This window comes from Haemorhous mexicanus, chromosome 13 (assembly GCF_027477595.1).
Source record: "Haemorhous mexicanus isolate bHaeMex1 chromosome 13, bHaeMex1.pri, whole genome shotgun sequence".
Taxonomy (NCBI): Eukaryota; Metazoa; Chordata; class Aves; order Passeriformes; family Fringillidae; genus Haemorhous; species Haemorhous mexicanus.
In genome coordinates this window covers 2,262,789-2,286,232 of record NC_082353.1, presented here as the reverse complement: position 1 = coordinate 2,286,232, position 23,444 = coordinate 2,262,789, and the positions used below count along the sequence as shown (strand labels likewise).

Sequence of the window (23,444 nt, the reverse complement as noted above, 5' to 3'; positions counted from 1 at the left end):
GGAAGGGGATCATACGTCTTACCTTGTTTAGCATAGAGTACCTTGTTATGTCTGTCTCTAGGAGATAAGTGAAAGCTTATCTTTTTCTTCACAAACTACATCCAGAGGTCTGTAAACTATTTTTTAAAAAAATCAATTTCTTAGGGTGTGTTTGGGGTCCTCTTCCATTCAAGTACAAGGGAATAAAGACAAAACCTTGTTATCCACTGGTTTGGGTTTTCCTGAGTGTGCTACTGGTTCATTTTGTCACATGAGTTGCAAAGTAACAAGGCAAAGGGAAATGCTGATGTCTGTAATTACTCACTTGAGTGACACCCACTGAAGCAGAGTTGCCTTTAGACGCTGTGTGTGTACCTGTTACCTTGGCTTGCTTCTGAAATGGGGCAGAAGCAGGGATGAACATGAGGCCGCAGCTCATCTGTGTACTCTAACTGCTTCTCAGATTTGACCAGTGTCTGGGATAACCTTGTCAAGATGTTTTTACATCTCTTTAAGAGCACCTTAGGTGACATCCAGGTGATTTAATCTGTTAGAAGATATCCTGTATGACCTTACATTGAATCCTCTCACAGGAGCAGTACGCTGTGATATCAGAGACGGTTTTGCTAGGATTATTTGAAGCAAAGTTTACTTTGCCATAGTTACGGATACCTTTTATTTTATGTGATGAATTGAAAAATTCTCTTCATGTCTTATATGAAAAGTGTTAATTTTTTATGAGCCAAGTCTTTTATCTGGGAGGGGAGAATATTTTTTGAGGTTTTTTTTTTTCCACCAAAGGAAGCGACTTGGAAAACGAGGCATGTTTAGCACAATTGTCTTGAGTGGTTAGAAAGCTGCTCGAAGTCTAATGTTATTGAGTATATTTTTTAAGGAAATCTGAATGCTTTGAAATGCCCTTTTACTAAGTGAACCGAACTAGAAGAAATTGTTTTATGCAGGACTGCCTAGTTCAGCTTTTCCATTTGATTTTGGCCGCATTCCACACAAAGCAAGGCGCCCGTTGAGAGATGTGATTGGATCAAGCAGAAACCGCAACAGCAGCGACTCTTCCCCAACAGAGTGGTGCTCTGGCAATGGGAACAGGCTGGTCTCTGAGCTGCAACTGAAGTATCACAGCCAGCAGGAAGAGTTGGAGAAGCTGAAGAAAGATCTTTTGAGCCAAAAGGTAATTAAACCTTCAGGCAAAATGCACGAAAGCAAATGGGTCTGGCAGGTGATTGTGAGTTTAACCTTTCTGGTCATCTCACTGTGTTAAGACCTGCTTGGTTGTTATAAAATGATGGTTCTAAACAAACTTTTGTGTACAAAAAGTCTTGAAACAAGAAGGGCCATCTTTTACATCCATTGAAGATAAGAGCCCTGAATAAAAATTCCATTTGCACACTGTTCATTGAATTGATTTATCTGTCTTCCTTGTTCTCTGAAGTTAACTTGTTTGGTGTCTGCCAGGATCCTGGCTGACAATCATAGCTTCTTTGTCCTTATGTACATAAAATATCTTGGGAACTTCTCCTTTCAGATTCTCTTTGTTTGTCTTTTGATTATTTCAGTGCTAGTGCAGTGGGTGGGAAATAGACCTGGCTTCTTTCTCTCCTCAGGAGGGGTTTTGTAAGATGGGCCTAACCATAATGTGTGTATATGGACTGCACTCACGTGGTGGTGATGCTTGTGTGCCCACATAATTCCAATTTATTCAATACCTTGGTTTTATCTAAAAGAACTTCTACCCATTTTAAGAAGAAAAATGTTTTAGATCTTATGTGGAGCTGCTGCTTCTGCTATTTGTGTTTTCCTTTGTGTGAGGTGATCAAAGGGAAACCAAAGAAGGAGTCTGAGCCCCATATTTATACTCATTTTAGGCTCATTATTTATACTCATTATCTTTCCTAGGAGTACATTTGAGCTTCTGAGCCTGCTGCTGTAAGAAATTTCATTGGTCTAGTGCATCACTGCATTCAGACCTGCTTCTGTTTTAATAAGAAGAAAAACTGTGTCTTAGTTGGTCATTTCTGTGGCAAGATTTTCTAAACAGCCTTTCATAGACTTCCTTTTTGACAAAGCAGCATTTGTTTTTTACCTCCTTTTATTTTCTCCACATCCGTTAGAGGAGAGAGCTCTTAGTTACCTTTGCTTTTTCCATTCTGTAATGATTTCCTGTTAACTTCTTGGGCTTGAGCCTCTTCCTGTTCACCCTACAACAGGATGCCTTTCTTGCAAGCAAGGCTTTTTTTCAGCTTCCAAGTAACTGCTGGGCCTCAGCTGTCCACTCCTGTTCCTTAACGTGTTACAGCCATTTCAGGCAGGATCCCCAGCTCAGCGAAGGACACTGAAGCCATCTGTGTACGCCCGTCATTGTGAGGTGTTAGCCTTAGAAATCACGTCATCAGCTGTTTCCTTTTCTCTTTAAAACACCAGCATGACGTCTTAACCCATTGCAGAAACTTTATTTTGCTTGACGTTAGATTTCTAAGCTATACAATTTAGAAACTTAAAATTTCATCGGGTTTTTTTGCTGTTGTTTTTTAATTCTCAGGAACTTGTTCGACTTCTGCAGCAAACAGTCCGATCTTCCCAATATGACAAATACTTTGCAAGCCGCCTTTGTGAGGGCGTTTCCAAAGACACATTAGAGCTGTTGCACCAAAAAGATGACCAGATTTTGGGCCTCAATAATCAACTTGAAAAGTTAAGCCTGGAAAAAGATAGTCTCCAGCAGGAGGTCAAGAATCTGAAATGTAAAGTTGGAGAACTCAATGAACGGCTGGGAATGTTGATGGAAACTATTCAAGCTAAAGATGAAGTCATCATGAAACTCTCTCGTCAACTCAGTGAATGTGAGGACAGCACATCCTCTCAAAGTGGAGCAACAAATTCCCCCATGGCCACCTGCACTAATAAGGAACTACAGGAACTGGACAGACTAAAAGTAAGAGCGCTGTCTCTGTCTTGATGCATAGGGGAATTTCTGCTGTCTGTAAAAGTACTTTTTAGTCTGCTGTACTGTTTGAGATCACTACAGCACTTCCCTAGGGCACTCATCAATGGAGGCTTTCTCAGCTTGGAACCTCCACTCGGGGGTGACAATCTAACCAGAACGTCCTTTGGGCCATCTCTAGTGCAGGGCTATACTTTCAGTAAATTAATCATTGGGGTGGAGCAGAAAAGATGTAAGAAATAATAAAAGGAGCAGGAAGGATTAAGGGTGCAAGCATGGAGAATACAAACAGAAGGCTTGCTTTGTTTTTTTTTTATTTTAAATATCAAAAATGAGGTAACAAAGAGCATGTGGAAAAGCAAAGGGAAGCTCTGAGGAGACAAAAAAAGAAGGAGGACTATAAGAACCTGTTCTAGTAAAGCTGCTACAGCTGCTACTAATGCTTTATTTTTATTCTGTAACTTACCTTTCTGAATGTGTCACAAGTTCTTAATGGAGTTACTGAAGTTATCCACTTTGCTCTAAAAAAGGCATTCTTGCCTTTGAGTAAATATTGTATTTCAAATTGATTGATATTCCAAAGCATTTGGCATATAAATAAGTTGCATAAAATATGCTTGAACATATATAATTTTCTTTCTTATATGTGAGCCTGGTAAGTTTTAGTAAATGGAGTTGAAACTAGAAGTCAGTGATCTTGGCAGAAAGGAGTCAGAGCTCATGGATGCTGGGGGGTGTGAGAGTCCTGTGGCTGCTGGGAGGGTACCAGCCTCATCCCACAGGCTCAGCTTCCAGAGGCAGTGTTGGTAGCCAGGATCTCAGGGGATTAGGCAGGGGAGGTCATTGCTGAGGATTTTTCTTTCTAGGAAGCAGACATGAAACTTGTACTGTTAATGAGGGCTGGTGAGGGTGGTGAAAACCCAAGGGGCATTCATCCCCCCTTTTTTGTGTTGCTGTGGCCTCTGGGATGGGCTCAGCCTGCATGGGCCTGTTCTCCCTGCCTGTCCCCTGCCAGCTGCCTTCTGCAGGCAGTGGGGCACTGGGAGGGGATGCAGGCGGGGCACAGCACCACCCTGTGCTCATATTTGGCATGTGTGTTTCATTTACATGAAGTCCAAAAATAATCTTTGATTTGCGTCTGATATTATTAATTAAAATCCTATTATTAGCTGCTGTTTCTGTGCTCTAAGGTGATCTTTATCTGACAGGCATAATCTGCTTTGGGTTGTTTTTTTTATCAACAGGACAATCTTCAGGGTTATAAGACCCAGAATAAATTTTTAAATAAGGAGATTTTAGAACTTTCTACTCTACGAAGAAATGCAGAAGCAAGAGAGAGAGAATGGCAGGCAAAGGTCAGCATGTTCTCACTTGGCAATGTCTAAAGCAGTTTTCCATACTTTAGCCATAAATCTACCCAGGAAATTGAACCATTTAGATGTATTAAATATGGTAGCTTGGAAAAAAATGCCCTCTCAGTCCTTATACACCAATCTTTCTGAATGGGTTCTTGAAAGAAGTAATTGTTTTTCAAATTGTGCGACGCGGTGGAACATTTTGATAACTTATGAACAAAGGCATGTACATGTCTGAAAACATTGTTTCCTCAGAATTAAGGCTGTAGTGATTTTTTTTTTAAAGGTCAGTGACAAGATGTGTAAGGATTTGATAGGTCACTGTCGAGCTTTCTCCTGAGCACAAAGGATGCCTGTGGTATGGTGAATGTAATTTCTGTCTGGGTGAATTTGAGTGTAGAGATCTTGCAGGTAAATAATAAAGATTTCCAGTGCTTGGGGTTAGGGAAAATGCACTCATCTGTAACTAAGGTTGGGTACCTGGAGCTGGCTTGGTAGGCTTTGCTTTTAGTTGTTTGGAAGCCATGCACTCAGTGGCCAGGCTTAAATGCGATATTTTTGGTACAGAGGTGTGTGCTTACAATTCCTACATGCTGTTACCTAACTCATCTGCCACTTGAGTTCTCCTTGTTCAAACATGCACAGACTAAAGCTGCTACTATGCAACCATTTTGTTCTTTTTAAGTATTTCATACAATGCAGTGATAATTAAGGTTTGCTCAGAATTTCCATATGCAAAAATACGTGTGGTGGAAAACATCTGGTCTGCTATGCTGCCTTATGTTTCCAGGTGTTACAAAAATGGGAAAGTTAAACTGGCTGTTCTTGACTAAGATATTTCTAAGCAGCATAAAACAAGAGAATAGCATTGAGCCAGGCTTTAAAAGAAGTTTAGTGCAAAGTAAGTGTCTGAAGATTTGTATCATGTGTTGTTTTCTGCAGTATACCAGCTTAGAAGCCAAACTCTGCCAGATTGAAAGTAAATACTTGATCTTGCTTCAAGAAATGAAAACTCCTGTTTGTTCTGAGGATCAAAGTCCTGCTCGTGAGGTTATCACACAGTTACTGGAAGATGCCTTGAAAGCAGAACCTAATGAACAACCAGAACAAGCATTTTTCAAACCTCACCTGGTCAGGTAGTTTGGTCCTGTTAAATTAAATGTGTGTGTGTCTTGGCCAGTGGGCTCTGTTATAACACTGGAAAACAGACAGTGAGAACATATTTGCAGGTTTGGATTATTGATTGTATTTCCTTTCATTAATGAGGGAATGGCCATGAAATCCTTTTAGCTGTATAAAAACATTGTCTTGGGGAGGACATCTGGTGCAGGTGGAGATGCAGATTGAGCTCTGGGTGGTCTAATCTGGAAGAGGGGGCCACGAGGCCTGGTGGCACCAGCCAGGCGAGGGACGCTGGGAGACACAGCGAGGACTCAGGAGGAAGAGGGCTCTGAAGCCTGGGACTGTGAGGGGCTAAAACCCCAGCATCCCCTTGCTGAGGGTGCTCTGTGGCACAGCCTTTGCTGTGTCTGTGTGCCTTGGATAAAGTGTTCAGTGGAGCCTGAGACTCTGCCAAGGGCTGGAAGCTGTGAGGAACCCTGGCCTGGCTGTGAGGGTGGGGTGTGCAGGAGCTGAGCAGGGACTGTCAGGGGGCTTTGGCAGTGACAGTCTCTGTTGGGCGTGTGGCTGCCAGGGAGTCTGAGAAATGGCCCCACTGGGAAGCTTCACTGGCACGTTTATTCATTAATTGAGATGCAGTATCAAACTTAGACAAAGGTACTGCCCTGCAGCTGCTGAAGGTGAGCTCCTGAGGAGATGGGTACATTCCAGCTCAACCATGTTGTTAAATAAATTGCATAATTTGTCTAGTAATTTATACAGGAACATGGGCACCAAGTCTTTTGTATATGGAATTGTACAATTGTTAAATAAAGAATATACTTCAGAAAAATGTTCCACAAGAAGAACTTGAGAGCTATAGAGAGTGGCTTTGAAGTAACTTTATGGTGGGAACTTGAGAGCTTCAGGGCGACTGAACATATTTTTATAACTTTTTTTATAACTTTTTTTCTTCCTCTCCCTTACAGTGAATATGATATATATGGTTTTCAGACTATCCCAGAGGATGATGATGAGGAGAAGCTAGTAGCAAAATCACGAGCTTTGGACTTGAGGTCACTTTCACTCAGTGAAAATCGAGAGATCTCCACAGGAGTGAAATGGGAAAACTATCTTGCAAGCACAATGAATAGAGAGATGATGCGCTGTGTGGAACTGAAGAACCTTATTCGGTCTGGAATTCCACATGAGCACCGCTCCAAGATGTGGAAATGGTGTGTCAATCTCCATGTTAAAAAGTTCAAGGACAGTGCAGTACCTGGCTACTTCCAAATCTTGCTTCTAAAAGCTCTGGAAAAGCCAAATCCCGCATCTAAACAGATCGAGTTGGATCTCTTGAGGACTTTGCCAAACAACAAACATTACTCCTCCCCAACGTCCGAAGGGATCCAGAAGCTGCGAAATGTGCTGCTGGCATTTTCCTGGAGAAATCCTGATATAGGGTATTGCCAAGGGCTCAACAGGTAAGATTTTGCTTGTCTTGGTTAATACCTATGCAGTAAAACACTTAGCGAGCCTTTCAAATCCCATGTACAGCAGCATGGTTTTGAACAGCAGTTTGCCTTATGGGTTGTATGCTCATAATTTATAATAAACAAATAACTATCGCATTTTTTAAACCAATGAAAAAAGCAGTTGACCTGGATAATAAATTTTGTAAAATGAACTTGGCATCAAAACTGGAACTGGAATTAACTCTTAAGAAATGAGCTACTCAAATGAAGTTTTACATTGACTTCATCTCAGTTGTAGGGGATTATGTTGCTTTTTTGTGCAAGAATTTTTAGGTTTTTTCCTTCTTTTAAAGCAAGCAGAAAAAAAAGCTTGAAACCTTTTTTACATATTGTTAAGGCAACACATTTCAGCATTTTCCACTGATGTCTTCAATCAGAATTGCAGACTTTAAAGGGGATTCTTGTGTTACAATGCTAAGAAAAATTCTGATCCGTTGCACTTGGCCTTTGCCAGAATAGCTTTGCTACTTGGAGATCTATAGTAAACAAAGGTGCTACTTGAAGCAGGTGTGTTGGTCTAACACCCTGTCTCATCCCCATGGTGTAATACTATAGCTGTCCACTTGTGCACTATTTTATGTACTAGCATAGGCTTTTGAACTTAGGGCAGCTTTGTCTATTGAAAGAGCACTGAAGAAGTAGTAGAATAGAAGCAGTGAGTCGTGTAGTAGAGGTGGTGAGGTGGTGGTGGTAGCAGTAGTAGTAATGTGTAAACCTCCACCTAAGACCCTTAGGATAAAAATCTCCTTTCTAAACTAGACTCTGTGTTTAGAGAGCTCTTAAAATTGGCAACACCAACACTTCAAGAAATTCTTTGAGCAAGTTTTTGCCTTTTTCTGTTTTCTTATTTAGCTGAATACAAATACTTGGTGTGGCTGAGAAGGCATGGCTTTGCCCCATCTTAGACTTCATCAAGTTTTGCTGTTCAGTGCTCTGTTGTTAATACATTTATTTCTGCTGAACAGAAAAAAAATACTTTACTGTAATGTTTCCTACTATAGTTTGTATCATTAATAACCTTCTCCTCCAAATAAACCCTGTTTTCAGGTTGGTAGCAATTGCACTTCTGTACTTGGAACAGGAAGATGCTTTTTGGTGTCTGGTAACAATAGTGGAAGTTTTCATGCCTCGTGATTATTATACTAAGACATTGCTGGGATCCCAGGTATGTGCTCTGCTGGAATAAAGTCGGTCCTGTAAACTACAGCCAGTCAGCTGTCTGATATGCCTCTTTGGAAGGGGATGGGAGTGGAGTTGACAGGGGTGTGTTCCAAACACAAGGACCCTTGTTTGGACAAGGACTCTAACAGGGAGATAGTTGTTCAGTGTCCTGCTTGGAGTCCTTAACCCCTCTTCTCACTGCTAGCTTCACAACCCTGAGCTGTACTGTCGTTTCTTTCCTCACATTTGGGGGAGTGGTGGTGCAGGGCTCTGGGGGAGGGCGGGGTGAGAATGCATTTGCAGTGCTGTGGGCAGTAGCCACTGTAGCATTCCTGCTTCCTGGTGATGCTCTGGTCTAGGCTGCCTTCTCCAGCCAAGTGTTTGCCCAGCATTCTCTCTGCTCCTGCACCAGTGCAGCACTGGTGACCAGCACTAGAAACATCCCACCTGTGGTGGAGGAGCCTTGTGACGCTGGGGCTGCGTTGAGGAGCAGACAAGGGCAATCTGCAGTGGGGTAGCTGTCTGTGCTTTGGGTGGATCTAGCTTGGAAGTGTGAGGTAGACAATCCTGGCTTCCTGGTTACCTCTGGAAAAACTGGCGCTTACAGATTGGTCACAGCCTTGTTCTGAATGATGTGCTGGCAAATTGGAACAATAACACTCTATCTGTCATCTCTTTAGGTTGATCAGCGAGTGTTTAAGGACTTACTGAGCGAGAAGCTTCCACGACTACATGCTCATTTTGAACAATATAAAGTTGATTATACTCTCATCACTTTCAACTGGTTTCTTGTGGTTTTTGTGGACAGCGTGGTTAGTGACATCCTTTTCAAAATCTGGGACTCCTTCCTCTATGAGGGACCAAAGGTGAGCTTCATGGGCTGAGTTTGTTCATTAGTTACCTGATAACAAAGTACTGTGGTTTTACAGAGTGCGGGGCCAAAAGAAGGTTGCTTTGCAAAACTCCTGTTAGTTAAAATGACATCTAGGAAAGAAACAAGGGAGGAACTGTGCATAACCATTCAAAACTTTTCCAGCTTTTGGAAGTAGGGGCTGGGGCAGGAAGGGAGGTAGGGAGAGATGTGAATGTAGGGCTCAAGTGCAGCCTGTGCATGAAGAACTCTTGTTGGGGGTTTATAAAGATGGTCATGAGACTCAGTGTATTCTGTACTTACAAAGTACCAAATATTATATGTATTCTTATCAGGTAATATTCCGATTTGCCCTGGCACTGTTTAAGTACAAAGAAGAGGAAATCTTAAAGCTGCAAGATTCAATGTCTATTTTCAAGTACCTTCGCTATTTCACACGCACCATTCTTGATGCCAGGTGGGTAACTCTCACTGGGGGGTGGCACTGAGGGACTTGTAGTGGTCCATGGGAGATGTCTGTCTTGTGGCTTTGGTGTTGCTTTCATCTAGATCCTAATTCATATATAAAGCAACTAGAGATGCAACCAACTGCTAGGATTTGTCATGAGCATTTTTATCTAGCAGAAACCAATCAGAAGTGCTGTAGGCTTAAGTAGTAATTTTTGCTTGTGAAGGAAATTACCTTGTTTAGGTGTTATATCATGGTAGCAACAGGTCAGAATTTCAACCATAGATGAAGTTTCCCTCTGCATTTCAGATGTAACTTCTTACCAAAATGTTTCATGATAAATAAAAGTAACTCCTGGCTCAAGCGTTAAAGATATGAGCCCTGTCCCCAGAGCTTAAATCTCTTATGTGTGGTTAATGCACAGGCTCCTGCCACATAGTTCCAGCTGGTTTTAAGATATACTTGGAAACAGGAAATAAATACCAGTTAGATACTTTTCTTGTTTTCAGTCCTTGCATAGGACTTATAGTTTGTAAATTAGGGTCTAGTGTTTTTAGATTCCTGGTTTCAAGACTGTAGAGCAGCAGGTTAGTCTTAAAAAGAAAAGTCATATTGGGATTAGTTTAATGTCTGAAAATGTTTTGCACATCTTTTGAAGCTCACTAGTTTTCAATTTAGAGAAAAACTGTATATTGAAATCTGAGATTTTTTTTAATGTGATCAACTCCACATAAATTGAGGCTTATGCTTTGACTCCTGCTGCAAGAGCACTATTAATTTTACTTCTTGTGTTTCAGTTTTGACTGGAGAGAAGTTAAAGCTTAATAAGCTTGTGCTTGAAAGGGACTGCTGGGATTGATGCAGAAAGGAAAACAATTAAATTTTTTTGTTCTTACCTAATCCAAACAAAATTTTGATATTTAATCAGAGTTGAAGATTTGGCTTTCCATTCCTTTTCCACTTGTGGAAATCATGTCTTGATTCTTCTGTCTAAACTTTCTGGTGCCGAAATAACTTATTTTAAAGATTTATAAAATTGCTGAGTTTGGTGTTGACAAAATGAACTAAATAAGGATCATTGGGGGATGGGGAGTTCAAGTGAGGACAGAAGGACAGAATTCAGTACATCAAAGATACTTGCAATACAAATATGCTCTGTGCTGATCTGTAAGTCTCTGCCTTTTGGGGTTTTAAGAGTGGAAGCAGTGCAGTGCCACCTAGGGAATATGGATTTGCCTGCTAGGACTGACAAGACAGAATTCAAACTGCCTGTTTTCTTATTCTGCCATGTTTGTACAGGTTTTAGATCATCAACATTTGAGCAGAACAGAGGCACGCAGAATGAGGCCTTTCTTGATATGGACAAAAAATGATCCTGTTGTAGAGGAAAAATTCAGAAGTATTTATTTGTATAGAATTCGTGGATGTTCTGAATGGTTAAAATCATTCTGCACAGAGTTTCTAAGTTAAACTCTGTAGTAAGAGAAAGGTCTCTACAGACATGTGCATAATTTTATTCTAGTTACAGGATGTCATAGCTGGGTTTTTCTACAGAGCCATGGCATGTTGTGCACAGGTAGAGAAGCTGCTGGAATGTCTTCTATGTAGAAATAGCAGGAAATCATTCCTTGGTCACTCAGAAATGCAAACCTACCATTAAATAAACCGTCCAAAGAAGTTTTCTTAATGTTTATTTCTGATAATTCAAATAGAATAAATGAAATATTCCTGTTTCCCTTTTTTCCTTAGTAAAGAAAGATGGTTTTGGGTGTAGATCAGCAATAATGATGTAGTTGGATGCAGTCTCTTTGGACTGATTAGACTAACCAGTTGGGTTTGCTGGGACTGCAGGATGGTATGATGCAGTGTGACTCTGGAATGGGGCTGGATCCTCTGTGGTGCTTTGCATTGTGCCCTGACAAGTTTGGCTTGACACTGGTCCAGAGATCTCTGTGCTGCAGCCAGCAGAATCCCCAGAGCGTTCTCAGTGTGTTGGAAACTTTGGCTTGTCCTCGTTCTGTATTGTCCTTGTCCCTGGCTTTATCTGATCTCTTGATTGTCAGGTTATCTTGGTTAACTGGAGAGCTGAGTGGTTTGGGATTGAAGGAGCTGCCATGGTTCTGTGGAGGAAGTTATCCAATCTGTACAGGTAGCTGGATGCACCGAGTATCCAAGTGTACCAAGGAAGCTCTGATGACCCAAGCTTACGTCTTCTGCTCATCATTTCAAGGCCGTGATCTTTGTAGCAGAGTTTATGGGTGGCTTGAGAACTCTTGAGCATTTGATTACACTTTATCACTTGGAATAACCTTAAGCCTGAATGCTTTATAGAAATTTCTTGAAATATCGATAACATCTGAGACCTATCAAGTCTTGAAAGAGACCAGAGATCTGTCTCAGAGGATAAAAGTTGATATGGATGAAGTTTAAAAGCCCACCAAATATGAATGATTGTCTTCTACTGTTGTGTAATCTTGCAGGAAACTGACTGCTATTGCTTTTGGAGACCTGAACCCTTTTCCCTTGCGCCAGATCAGGAACCGCAGGGCCTATCACCTGGAGAAAGTGCGCCTGGAGCTGACGGAGCTGGAAGCCATTCGCGAGGACTTCCTGCGCGAGCGGGAGACCTGCGTCGAAAAAAGAGACCTTATTAGTGATGATGAGGAGGATAGCTGAAACTGCTTAATATAAACTGTTCTTTGGGATCATGACCAAAGTGAGTTAACCTCCAAAACACTTTATTAATCCTGTGAAACAGAATGTAAACTCGTTGCTTTTGGAAATATGCAGGACAGATTTCCAAATCCCAGCACTTTCAGAAATACCACTTAGTATGGAGGCCAAATACTTCTGTTTACATTTATGTTCCTGGAATCATTTGTAGAGCACTTAATATCTGTCTCAGTTTAGTCAGTCAGCTGAATTGACAGTTGTTTTCCCACAGTGCACCATTGATGCCTGGATGTGAAGCAATAACAAAAGTCCATGCTCTGTTACGTTCATTGCCGTTCTGAGTTTAGGGGTTTTTTGGTGTAATCATGTTTTTCATAGTGCAGGCTCAATGTGAGAGGACATCCATATTTCTTGGATTCAGGTTGGCTCCATCCAGCCTTTCTTGAGGTAACTAACCAGAAAAGCATGGGCTGAAGATTCCCTTGTCTTTTCCTTGTGTCATGCAGTGGATCACCAAACAGAACCCTTGAATATATGTACTCTAAAGTAAAGGTAAAATAAGTGCCTGTTTCTGTCACTGCCTGTCGAGTGTGTACTGAAACAGTGGTAGCAAGCATAATTTCTACTTTTCAGAGCAGCTGTGTTGATAAAGATTCTCATTAATAGAAAGGTGTTTATAGATCAAACTCTGTTTAATCAATTTTATTTGTATTCACTATTTTGATTGCAATGGTTTAAAAAGGCCACAACCAAACTCCAGATATTATGGAAGAATGGAGCTTGTCACAGGAGTACCATGCTTTAGGAGCTAATTTTTTGCATATCTGTTGAAGGGTTGTTTTGTTATGGTTTTTGTTTCTGTGAGGGTTTTTTTGTTGGGTTTTTTTTCCTTTTCTTTTAATGCTTCTTCCTCTTTAGGACCTAAGGTGAAGCCTTACTCTTTAGGAAGAAACGCAGCATTCTTTCTGCATGATTGTAGAGCTTATGTACAATAGTGGTAGTGACTGGGTTCATAAAACAAATATTTACCAATGAATCAAAAGAAACCTAAAGGTCACAACGTGCACACAGGAACTGAAGAACCTTTTTCAACAAAAAAATGCAATATTCTCCTAATGTACTCAGCTTTACTGTGTGTTGGATGCACTTCCTGCAAGACAGCTGTAAGGAGCAACATCTGGGCTGTTGAGCTATAGTGTTTCTGCTGTGGAAGTGTTGCTTGGGACCATTTTCTCTCCTTTGGTAACTAGCAGTGTTCAGAAGTGCTTCTTGGGAGAAGGAGGCTTTCTTTCTTGCTGGCTATTCTCTGGACTTTTGCAATGTTTTTTCTTGAACTGTTGGATTTCCAGAATGTTGGATTGAGTACAATGTGTCATGATAAAACTAAGATTCAAATACTAGGCAGCAAATCACCAAGCTCTGGGGAAGTGGTTAATTAGCAAAAAAGAAAATGAATCATTGGGAAGAGTCAAGTGCATCAAGCTTGTATTTTATGTGTTTTGGTTTGGTTTTCTAGAAGTAGTAGTACTTTATTTGGTGTAATCATGTAACTGTTTGAGTCAACTTAAGTGGGGGCAGAGAGAAATTCTGCTTCTGTTTCACAGCACTTTTAAAAAAAAAATTATTTTAGATAATGTAGTTGTAGCCTTCTCCAAGTAAGCATATTATAAGTTAGTTTATATGGAAGGGAACTATTTAATCAGAGGTGAAGTTGTAACTTAGAGGACTACTTTTGATATAAAATTTATGCTTCCTGTATGACATGTAATTTTTACCTAGCCAGCAAATCCTTGCCAATAAGGAATGGATGGTGTGATCATCTTGATTTGTATGTTACCAGCCTTCTGAAGTGTCCCCTGTGTTGTCTGTGGTAGGCAGTGGCTAGGGATTTTTTTTCTAATTCCCTAGTTACTTTTGGTTGTGTACTGGAGGGCAGGGTTTTGATATTATTGCTTGTACTGTACTCTTTTTGTACTTACAATCAGTATTTGAATACAAAAAGGGGACCAGGTTTTCTAATTTTCTAGTTACACTGTCTTGGTTTTGAAAGAGCTGGTCTCTAAATCAATATGTAATGCAGGCTTTTTGTTTGTATGTTTGTTTTAATGATGTTGTCAAGTGTGGAATGAATTTTTTTTAAGGTGAAGATCTTCCTTTCGGTGGCCACAAGTGAAATATTAAGGCGAAGAATTTAGATACTTGTACTTACCCTGTTCCTACAATCCATTTTTCTTTGGCTTTGAGTCTTCACTAGGAGCTAGTCCTGTGACTTCAGGAGATGTTTTCAGGCTGATTCCATTGAAGTATTTGGGTTGTGAAGATAAAGCTAAGTTTGAGGCCACATTTTGGGAAGTTCTTGAGCTGATGAGACACGACCTGCAATATTACAGGAGCGTTTCTGTTAGAGCTGTGCTGATGGTTACGTTTGTGTGCGCATCTGTTGCTGTGTTTCATTCTGTTAAGTTGTTTCCAGTTGTAGAGTAAAGCTCAGTAGCTCTGTTTCTTCTGCCACGGGGTGACTGTTACCCATGATGTTAGGAATCCTGTGGAAGTTGTGTTGTCTCTGGGTATTCTGTCAGCTTGCAAATAAGAAATGAGCCGATGCTGTTATGCTCAAGTTCCCAGCAAGCTGTTGGCTTCATTTTGTTAAGCCTTGTTTCTGATTTAGTGATGAGCTAAAAGGTCAAAAAATTGCAGAGGCTTCTCACCTCTGGCCACTAGAAGTCTCTGCAGAACAAAAATAAGATATATAGCAGGAACTAACACCAGGGGAGCTTGCCTTGCTTGCTTTTCCAAATGTGACTTAGTTTTCTAGTGGTGCTTAAATCTGGTTATCTTAGAGAGTAGTAACTCATTTGGGACATGCAGGATACACAGGTAGTATTTAAACCTGATTAAACCAGGCCAAAATACAGTGTGCCTCAGTGGCCTGCCAAAGCTGAACTGCGTGGAGCCCAAGAGTTTGTGCTTGTGTGTGAACTTCTGAGGTGGTGCATTCTGAGGTTTACCATTCATGCCAGCCAGACAGCAGGCAGGTGACCTGTTCATGCACATAAGATCTCCCAAGAAAATATTTTAACTTCAAGGCCTTGCACATAACGTGCAAAGAATTCCTCATGTGTGGTTCCCAGAATATGTGATGTAACCCAAACCACTAAGCTGCATTGTGCAGAATATTCCTCTATTCATGTGTGCATGGCTTCCTGGTGAAATTTTCATTAGTTGTTTAAAAGGGTCTATTATCTTCTGTTAAATAGGCAAAAAATTGGTGCATTACACCTCTAGTTATTAGAACTGCACGGTATTTCAGCTTGACCTGTACATGTTTACAGGTAGTGTTATCATCCAGTATTATCCCATTGTTTGGTGGTCTTCTTTTTACCAGCTATGTAATCAATAAAAAGGATTTTTCTGTTGCTCTTTTGGTGTCTTCTGTGAGAGAGTCTCCCCTTCCCTTCAGTGTTTGTAAAGATGGTAAGATATTTCCGCAGTAAGGGAAAGATTTTTTTTCTTAGTTATAAAACGTCAGAAATGAATGGTCTTAAATTTGCCAGGGTTGGATGTTCAGACACATAACTGAGAAACTGCAAATTGATTAATTTAATGAAATTGTATAGCTGTTTAAGTGACTGTTCCCTTAAGTGCCATGTTAAACATCAGCAATATGCGGTACAAGAAATTTGAATCACAAACAGAAGTGATGTTATCTTAATGAATATTGATGTAAAGAAAAAATAAATTGTTTATTACTTTATAGATTGCTCTGGTTCTTCTTTTTTTCCCATAACAGATGGAAATATCTGCAGGTGTCATCAGAACAAAGCAGTGGTAGAGCTTGCATTTTTGTCTGATAATGAGATGTGAGAGAATGTCTATAAAGGAGCATACATGTAAATTTGGCTTTGAAGCATGAAGATGTGAGCCATAGACATGTTGCATGCAGGTGATGCTGACTGGGTAGACTTGTCATTGGTGTCTTTCATTTCTTGGGAGAAGAGGGGGGGGAAGACAAAATTTGCAAGAGTGTTCACAGGAATTTTCTGAGTTGACACACTTTCTGGGAAACATATTTGTATAATATCTCCTGACACCCCAAAAGCTTCTTTAGAAAGCTTGGTACTGATGTTCTGACACAGTCTTTTTAGTCAAATAAATAATTTCTGCTGTTTTGAAAATTTAACCAAGTACTCAATTAATTTGGAAATCAAGTCTCAATATCTGTCTTTCAGATACGAATTTTGCATTTTGGAATTGCTCAAGTCCCTTAAAGAGGGAATACCTCAGCTACTTCAGATATGTTACTTAATAGCTAAGTGTAAGGGAGGAAGGAAGAAGAGTTAGGACATGACTGTAATTGCATATCCAAGCCTGTCTCTGGTATCAGAGGTGAATAGTGCACAGTTCTTGTCCTCTGGCTCTGCTACAGAATGGCAAGCTGTTATAGGAGTAGGTATTGGCACAGCTGGAAATCTGTTCAAAGGGGTTGCAAAACAGGATAGAGATCAGCAGTTGAGGCAGAACACAACTGTGGCCTAAGGACCTTGTGTCCTGTATACTGAAAATTTTAAGTCAGAGAAATAAACAGAAAATTCTGGGAAGAGAGTGCATGGGGAGCAATGTCCTCACATGGATACTTGGCATGTGTAGCTTGAGTAGGTTGTATTGCCCTAAGCAGCTGCTGAGGCTGCAAAGAACAGCTGAGACTCCCATTTGCTCCTTAGAACTAGGTTTGAAGCATCTGCTCTCAGTGGGATTGCAATAAGGATGTGAGTGTAGCTGATGTGTGTTAAAAACCTGGTTCATAAAAAATGCATAACTTAGTATAAACACAGCTGGCCTACTCTGAACTGAGACCAAATACCTGCAGAGTCTCACTGCTCTGGCTGCCTCAGGGATGCAGAGAACACTCTGAATCTGCTGGTATTACAAGGTATCAGGTGTTCCTTCTCTGGGATTTTCAGAAGTGCTAAACATAGCTTCCTTATCTGCAGCTCCTTGACCTCAACAGAAAGCAGAATCCACATAGTGCTGAAGCTTTAAGAATTCCCACACATGAAGCATGTTCCCTCAGGTAATGCAAAAGAAGGATGTGCTCTGCTTTGGAAACTCCCCCCTGGAAAACAAGGTAAAAGGTTCAATCAGAAGTTAGCAGAGTGGTATTTTCACTGTGATGATCAGCTGTAAAAGCCACATTTGTCTACAGTTCAAGGATGTCTACCTGTAGTGCCAGCTTTTCAGACCCTGAGACTGGAAAGTAAAACTCAGGACTATATACTGAATGTGACTTTAAAAAACACAGTTATTAAAAATATATCTGTCCAGTAATTATAACATTCACTATTAGAATATGCCTGGTAAATTGACTTTGGCCAACTAAGATTTTGGCTGGTCTTGAGCAGCTGCCTTCTGCCTTTGTCTCTGAAATGCAGTGTCCCTTTGGTGTGTACAAACCAGCTAGATTGTGCAGTGAGTTGCCCCTAAGAGGTCAGGTTTGAGCTGATGAATGGAATCAGTGATGTCTTCAGGCACTGTGATTGGTGATTAAACTGTGAAATATTGCTATTTGCCTTTTTTAAAAAATGCAGGTGGTGTTCTTCTGGTTTTTAATCCTGGAACTCTCCCTTTGGAACATGTTTGGAACCCATAAGGCATGGGTTTCCTGCTTTGTCACTTCTAAAGGAGGCTGGCCAATGTGTGGATGCAGTGTTTGCTGGTGCTCCCTACTTGAAACACTGCTCAGGTTTGAGTTTTCTTTCTTGCCCTGTATGCACATAAAGGCTTTTACCTTCATCCAAAGATCTTAAAAAGAAGTCTTGAGTTAGTGTTTTAAGGGTGAATAACTCTAGAAGCATGAAAGAGCAACATCCTACTTAGGCAGAACTTGTATTTGGGCTTACAAACCTTGTGGACATGGCAGCAGGGGTGGGATTCAATTTACTTTGCTGCTCTTAGAAACCTTTATTCAAAATGAGGTTATTCTCGGTTTAGGGAGAGCTTGTCGCAATTTGAAAAGCAGCCGTAGCCTCTCAGGGTGTTTTGTTCCCTTCCTTGCGGCTAGGAGCAAACAAAAGTGGTGGCCTTCCTCATGTGCCCTTTTGCTCTGAGAATTTTGTAGTATGACTGTTGTGACTTCCACATGATCGTGTCCCCTTGCAGAACTAAAGATGAAAAATTAGTAATCTATTTCATTTTGAGAGACTACTGAATGCTTCCACTGCCCTTTGAAATATTTACTTATGCTGCCAATTCCTGTTCTCCACCCTGTGCAGTATCAGATGCAGCCACTTTCCTTTTGGCGTTGGAAGAGCTGGGTGGAACTCCTGGGCTGTGAACACCACTCCCAGGGCAGGCAATCAGGGGCACAGTTCAGTTCTCTTGACTTGGGACAAGCCAAGTTTCTTTTTAACTGTGGTAATAAAAACCACTGCCTTCAGGTACTTGCCTAGAATAAATCACTCTTAACTTTAGCTATCTTCGCACCGTACTGCAAAGGAAAAGATCCTGCTTATTTATGTATGATAATTTGCCATTACCATTGTGTTACCTGAATCACATAGAGGATTGGAAGAGAAGGCAACCTGGTAACTGTAATTTATTTTAAACGTGTGAACAATCCCACATTTTTTTTCATTAGGAAATGATGGACTTGCCCAGAAGAAATGTAAGGAGACCTAAGAGTGTTTACTTCTATAACTGTGTATCAAATAAAGCCAGAGAAAATCTACTTTTACAGGTTTTGAGGATGTTTTTATGATAGGAGAGTTAAGGATGTCATTGTTGGAAGGTAACACTAGGGCTGCAGCAGCTTGGGAAGCAGGATGGCAGAGGTTTGTTACCGTAGTGCATGTGAATGCAGCTTGAGCCGCACGGTCTGAGAAATCTGGGAGCCTGCGCTGGTCTTTGTCACAGTGGTCTCTTGAAACAACGGGCAATTTCACTGGGAAATGGTGAGTTTCAGAGCACGCAGTAACCAAATTTAGGCTTGTGTTTCGGCTTGTAGAGAGTACAGAAACAAGGCTTATACAACTTAAGTGCCTCTCGACTAGATTTGCCTCCTCACCCTTATTTTCTTAGTACCTTCTCCTTTCACATGTGCTGTATGTACTAAAGCAAGGAAATGGGATTCTACATCTGAGATGTTCCCCAGTCAGCCTGGGTGAGCTGTGTTGGACTGGAAGGCTTTGGACCCAGCTTGAGGTATCTGTATCCCATCGGGGCAGTGCAGGTCTGGCACAGTCGGGGTGGCGCCGGCTGCCTCGCGGGCTGCATCGGCCCCACACTCCCATCCAGGCAGCATCGCCGCAGCCGGAGCAACGGTCCCGCTGCCCCTGCGGCCAGCCCGGCCCTGCCCGCCCTCTCCTCACGGCGCTGCCCTGGGCGGAGCGCGGAGCCGGGCCTGTCCCTCGGGGCCCGCGGCGGGCGGGGCGGGCCCTGCGGCTCCTCGGCCCGGCCCGGCCCGGCCCTGCGCGCTCAGGGAGCCCGGCGGACGCGGTAAGTGGGCGCTGCTCCCGCAGCTGGCGGCGCCTCCTCAGGTTCCCTTCTCCGTGCTCCTCTGGGTCTGTCCCTTACGCTGAACCGCCCTCACGGCGCTCCCGCTCCGAGTGTCGCCTGTGAGGTGTCGCGGCTGTGCAGCCCCTCGGGCCGGGCAGCTCCGGAGCCGGCGGCGGGTCCCTCCTGCGAGCTGGGGGGTGCGGACCCTCGGCCTCTTCACGGTGTCTGCGCTGGCTCCGTGTGTGCCCGCAGCCGCCAGCCGGGGGCAAAGGCGGCTCCCCACAGCATCCCCGCCGCGAGGGTCTGTCCCCGAGCGGGTCCCACGGGCGCCGGGCAATGCCGCGCTTCCACAAGTGCCCCTGCTGGTGTTACACAGCGCTCGATCTGGCGCGGTTCCTGTCCGAGGCCGTCGGGGACATCCAGCGAATGCTGTGCTCAACTTGCATCCGCGAGTTTCTTCTTGCCTTTTCCCTCGAGCATCATCACTTGGGTTTCTTTACACCTGTTCCTCTGGCCAGTGAGCCGGGGATCCAGGAGCAACACAGCTCGGTGGAGGGGACTGGTTTAGCTGGCCTGCATGCCTGTAGAGGACAGTCAAGAAGGAAGATGTGAGTTAGAGGGTGAGAATGTGTGGCAATTGCTCCTGCTTTGACTGATCAGTCACCAGCTGCAAAAGGACCAAAGTTGCAGCGCTCACCCTGAGGTAAAAGCTCATCTCTGACCCTTCTTTGAAATATCAGCTGGTTTCAGACATTCCTGTGCCTTTCAATTGCAGGTGCAAGAAACACAGATCGCAGAGGCGAGGTCTCCCCTGACTTTGGGGCAGTGATGTGAATTGTGTGCAGCAGTAATCCCTGAAGGCGCCTCGGGGCCGGGGGACAGGGCTCTGCCCGTGCCGTGCTGGCGTGCCTGGCGCTGCGGGCTTCCCCTGCGCCCTGGGGCTGTGCTCCCACCCAGCTCATCGCTCCGGGATCCCTGGCCTTGGCTGGAGCTAGGCAGCTGGAGTTAGCTGCAGAGCCAGTGGGGTTGGTACGTGTGCTTGAAGTGGAGGCTTGGAAACAGTCTTGGGTCATTCGCCGCACATGTAATTACTGCGGGGTAAATTTGGGGGGTCAGAAAGGGAGCCCTTGAGAGTTAGTGGCAGGAGCAGTGATTCTACATCACTAGGATTGAATGCTCAGATGGTCGGTGTGTTTTTTGTTTTTTATAGACACACAGTAGTAATAGTTGCCTCAGTTTCCTGGCAGAAGAATTTTTAGGCTACTTTTGGTTTCTGACAGGAGAGTGTTTCAGTAAAAATAAGGGTTTGCTGAAACTGATAGAACTTTTAACTGTGCTACGCTTATTTGAAAGTAGAGGGTAAAACCCACTTGGGTTTTTTTGGGGTTTTTTTGCAGTTGGAATTGCTTAGTCTTTTGTGGGATAAAAGAGAAAGAAAGGTGAAATAATGAATGAAACTGAAAGAAGAAAATAATGCTTATAAAAATCTGTCTACTTTTAGCATAAAACACCAAAACTAGAAGACAATATAACTTTAATTCGTTTAATGGGTTTGTTTTTTTGGTTTTATTTAGGTGGGGTTTTTTTTCTTCTTTTCTGATTTTTCCCCCTTCATTTTCCAGATCATTAATTTAAAATAGTCTGGTTTTGATTCTAATTTGGTTTTGGTCATTTTTCACTATTATCAAACAGTTCATATGGGAGGTTTTTACTTTGGTCTGTTCTAATGGGTTTGGGATTTTGGTTTAGTGTAACTAACGTTTTGTAATATAAAAGCATACCAGGGGAATGCTTCTGAGTTTGGCAAAGGGTTTAATGATTCAGCTCATGTCAGGTGTACTTGAGAAAGTCAGATTATTCAGCTGTTACCTCAGTCACTTGAAACTGGTTTCCTTAGGACAGAAGAAACCCTAAGGGAAAAAAATGCAAGGCTATTGGCAAGAAAAGTACTACAACAGTTTTGTTCTCACCTCTGATTTCAGTATTCTGCTCTTGTTTACTGGTGGGTGGACGTTTAACGGGGGTTTGATGTGTATAAACCAGTCACTGATTGTCACGTAATTTGGTAATGACAGGCTAATAACTTAACCTGTGCAGGGAAAACTTTGTTAGAGAAGAAAAATAGAACTTACTTTCTTCTGCTCCTCCTGAGAGGGATTCTGTCACTGTCTACAGAAGAGTGGGTTTCTGTACATTGATGTCCTTTACACACAGCACAGGCTGCTCTAAAAAGGCTGTTCTGTCTGCAATAAGAACGTCTTTACCCAGAAATTGTACTGATGGAAAGCATCTGTGTGTAAATACATGCCTTAGATCATCGTGGGAAAGTGATTTCTTAGGGTAAATATGATTCTGTTTTATGGTAGGGCAGAGTTTAGGAAAAATGTGAAGAGATGAGCCAGGACATGTTCCTAGTGCCTGAAACTGCCATCTTAGAGCCTGTATCCTATTTCTGGGTTAGCTACAGCTTTGTTCCATGTCTATAGTAAAATCCTTCACACAGGATAAAAACTATTTTGCTGCCTTGTGGTATTTGGCCTGTGTTAAGGAGAGTTGGATACAGCAATAAAGGTGAAGTATTATGTTTTTATACTGTACTATACTATGGAGTGTAGTTATGGAAACACAGCAGTATAAATGCTGAGTATGAAAGCTGGCCTTCATATGAAAATGCTCACTGTGAGGAATCCCAGAGCAAAGAGACAAGGAGAGGAGAGGTGGGCCCAGTGTGGGATGGTTGGGGAATAGATGTGGCATGTTCTGTGAAACAACACAGAAGCTCATCTCCTTTGCTGAGGTTGCCTTGGAGCAATTAAGCTCTGTACTGGTTCAAAACTCACTGAAGCAGATACCTTCATCGCCCTGGGTTTAATGAATTCTGGTTCTCTTAAGCAATGGGAATGGCCCTGACTCATTGGATTGTGGTGTTATTTGGGCACATGCCCCTCAAGTGTTAGCATAAGGTGTGTATCAGGAAAAAAAGTTGGCTGTTGGTTTTTCCACAGATCCTGAACAACTTTTTTGTCTGAGTCCCAGATGAATGTCTGTCCATCTCTAATTCTGCCTGCCTTCACTGGCCACCATAAGAAAAAGCACCACCTGACTAGAAAAAAAAAGTAAAAATAAGGCTCTCATTCCTGCTTTGATGTACTTGTGCTCTGTATTTGTAAATGGTGTCCAACAAAAACCTTACCGTATAAGAAATCTTTGAAAGTGTAATCACTGTAGCTTCCTAAGGTGAGAGAAGGGTAACATTCATGTTTGTGAATGACACTTCTATTTCAGATGAATTTTAAGTGTGTGAAGGTTATCTTTCGTTGGCTTACCCTCTTGTGCTGTGCTAGTGACAGTTGCTTTGGAGCATCAAGTGCACGATCTATTTTGGGCATTTGCTTAGTGTGACTGCTGGGTGAAAGCCAGGGAGAGGTATCTGTGGAAGGCAGGGTAGGATAACATGAAGTGATAGACATGGGAAACACCAGTGTATCAGAGGTACCACTGGGGGTCTGAACATTGTGCAACAGTTTTGTCTTCAGCCTTCAAAAACCAGACTCTGGGCTTGAGTGGGTCCTTTATGGGAGATTTAACATAATGCTTTGATCTCTGCAGAAATGGGTGTAAGTTAAGAGGTCAGAAGAAGGGATAAGAATTTCCTGGTTATCTTTTGCATGGATTCTACTCACCTGCAGAATCAGCCGTGTTCTTTGGAGATTGCTGAGAAATGAGTGAACTTGTCAATCAAACATTAAGTGATTGTGTTCACAGAGGCACTTCGGGTGGGTTCCCCACTCTCAAAGCAATCTTTTTAACTTGCACTTCTGAATGGCAATGAACTCTTTCTTAAAACAATGACTTTTTAGGTGTATTTGAATTA

At 42.2% G+C, this 23,444-nt stretch overlaps 2 protein-coding genes across 9 annotated transcripts in view; both read left to right on the top strand.

Annotated features, from left to right (window-relative positions):
* TBC1D2B (TBC1 domain family member 2B) overlaps positions 1 to 23,444 on the top strand; it is a 43,967-nt gene that overhangs the window by 15,855 nt on the left and 4,668 nt on the right. For 2 of the 5 annotated variants that reach the window (XM_059857852.1, XM_059857855.1), the window contains exons 5-13: positions 942 to 1,168; positions 2,537 to 2,929; positions 4,183 to 4,293; positions 5,236 to 5,429; positions 6,381 to 6,875; positions 7,974 to 8,091; positions 8,768 to 8,953; positions 9,294 to 9,415; positions 11,887 to 15,833. In XM_059857852.1, coding sequence (XP_059713835.1) covers positions 942 to 1,168; positions 2,537 to 2,929; positions 4,183 to 4,293; positions 5,236 to 5,429; positions 6,381 to 6,875; positions 7,974 to 8,091; positions 8,768 to 8,953; positions 9,294 to 9,415; positions 11,887 to 12,082 — 2,042 coding nt within the window. In that variant the 3' untranslated portion in view covers positions 12,083 to 15,833. Of the gene's footprint in view, positions 1 to 941; positions 1,169 to 2,536; positions 2,930 to 4,182; positions 4,294 to 5,235; positions 5,430 to 6,380; positions 6,876 to 7,973; positions 8,092 to 8,767; positions 8,954 to 9,293; positions 9,416 to 11,886; positions 15,834 to 23,444 lie in introns of those variants that run through there. The other 3 variants (XR_009488061.1, XM_059857853.1, XM_059857854.1) reach the window with 3 other exon arrangements.
* The window catches only part of DAPK2 (death associated protein kinase 2), a 49,795-nt gene continuing 38,428 nt past the window's right edge, over positions 12,078 to 23,444 (top strand). The window contains exons 1-2 of one of the 4 annotated variants that reach the window (XM_059857862.1): positions 15,873 to 16,022; positions 17,071 to 17,204. In XM_059857862.1, coding sequence (XP_059713845.1) covers positions 17,132 to 17,204 — 73 coding nt within the window. In that variant the 5' untranslated portion in view covers positions 15,873 to 16,022; positions 17,071 to 17,131. Of the gene's footprint in view, positions 12,123 to 15,872; positions 16,023 to 17,070; positions 17,205 to 22,314; positions 23,347 to 23,444 lie in introns of those variants that run through there. The other 3 variants (XM_059857865.1, XM_059857864.1, XM_059857863.1) reach the window with 3 other exon arrangements.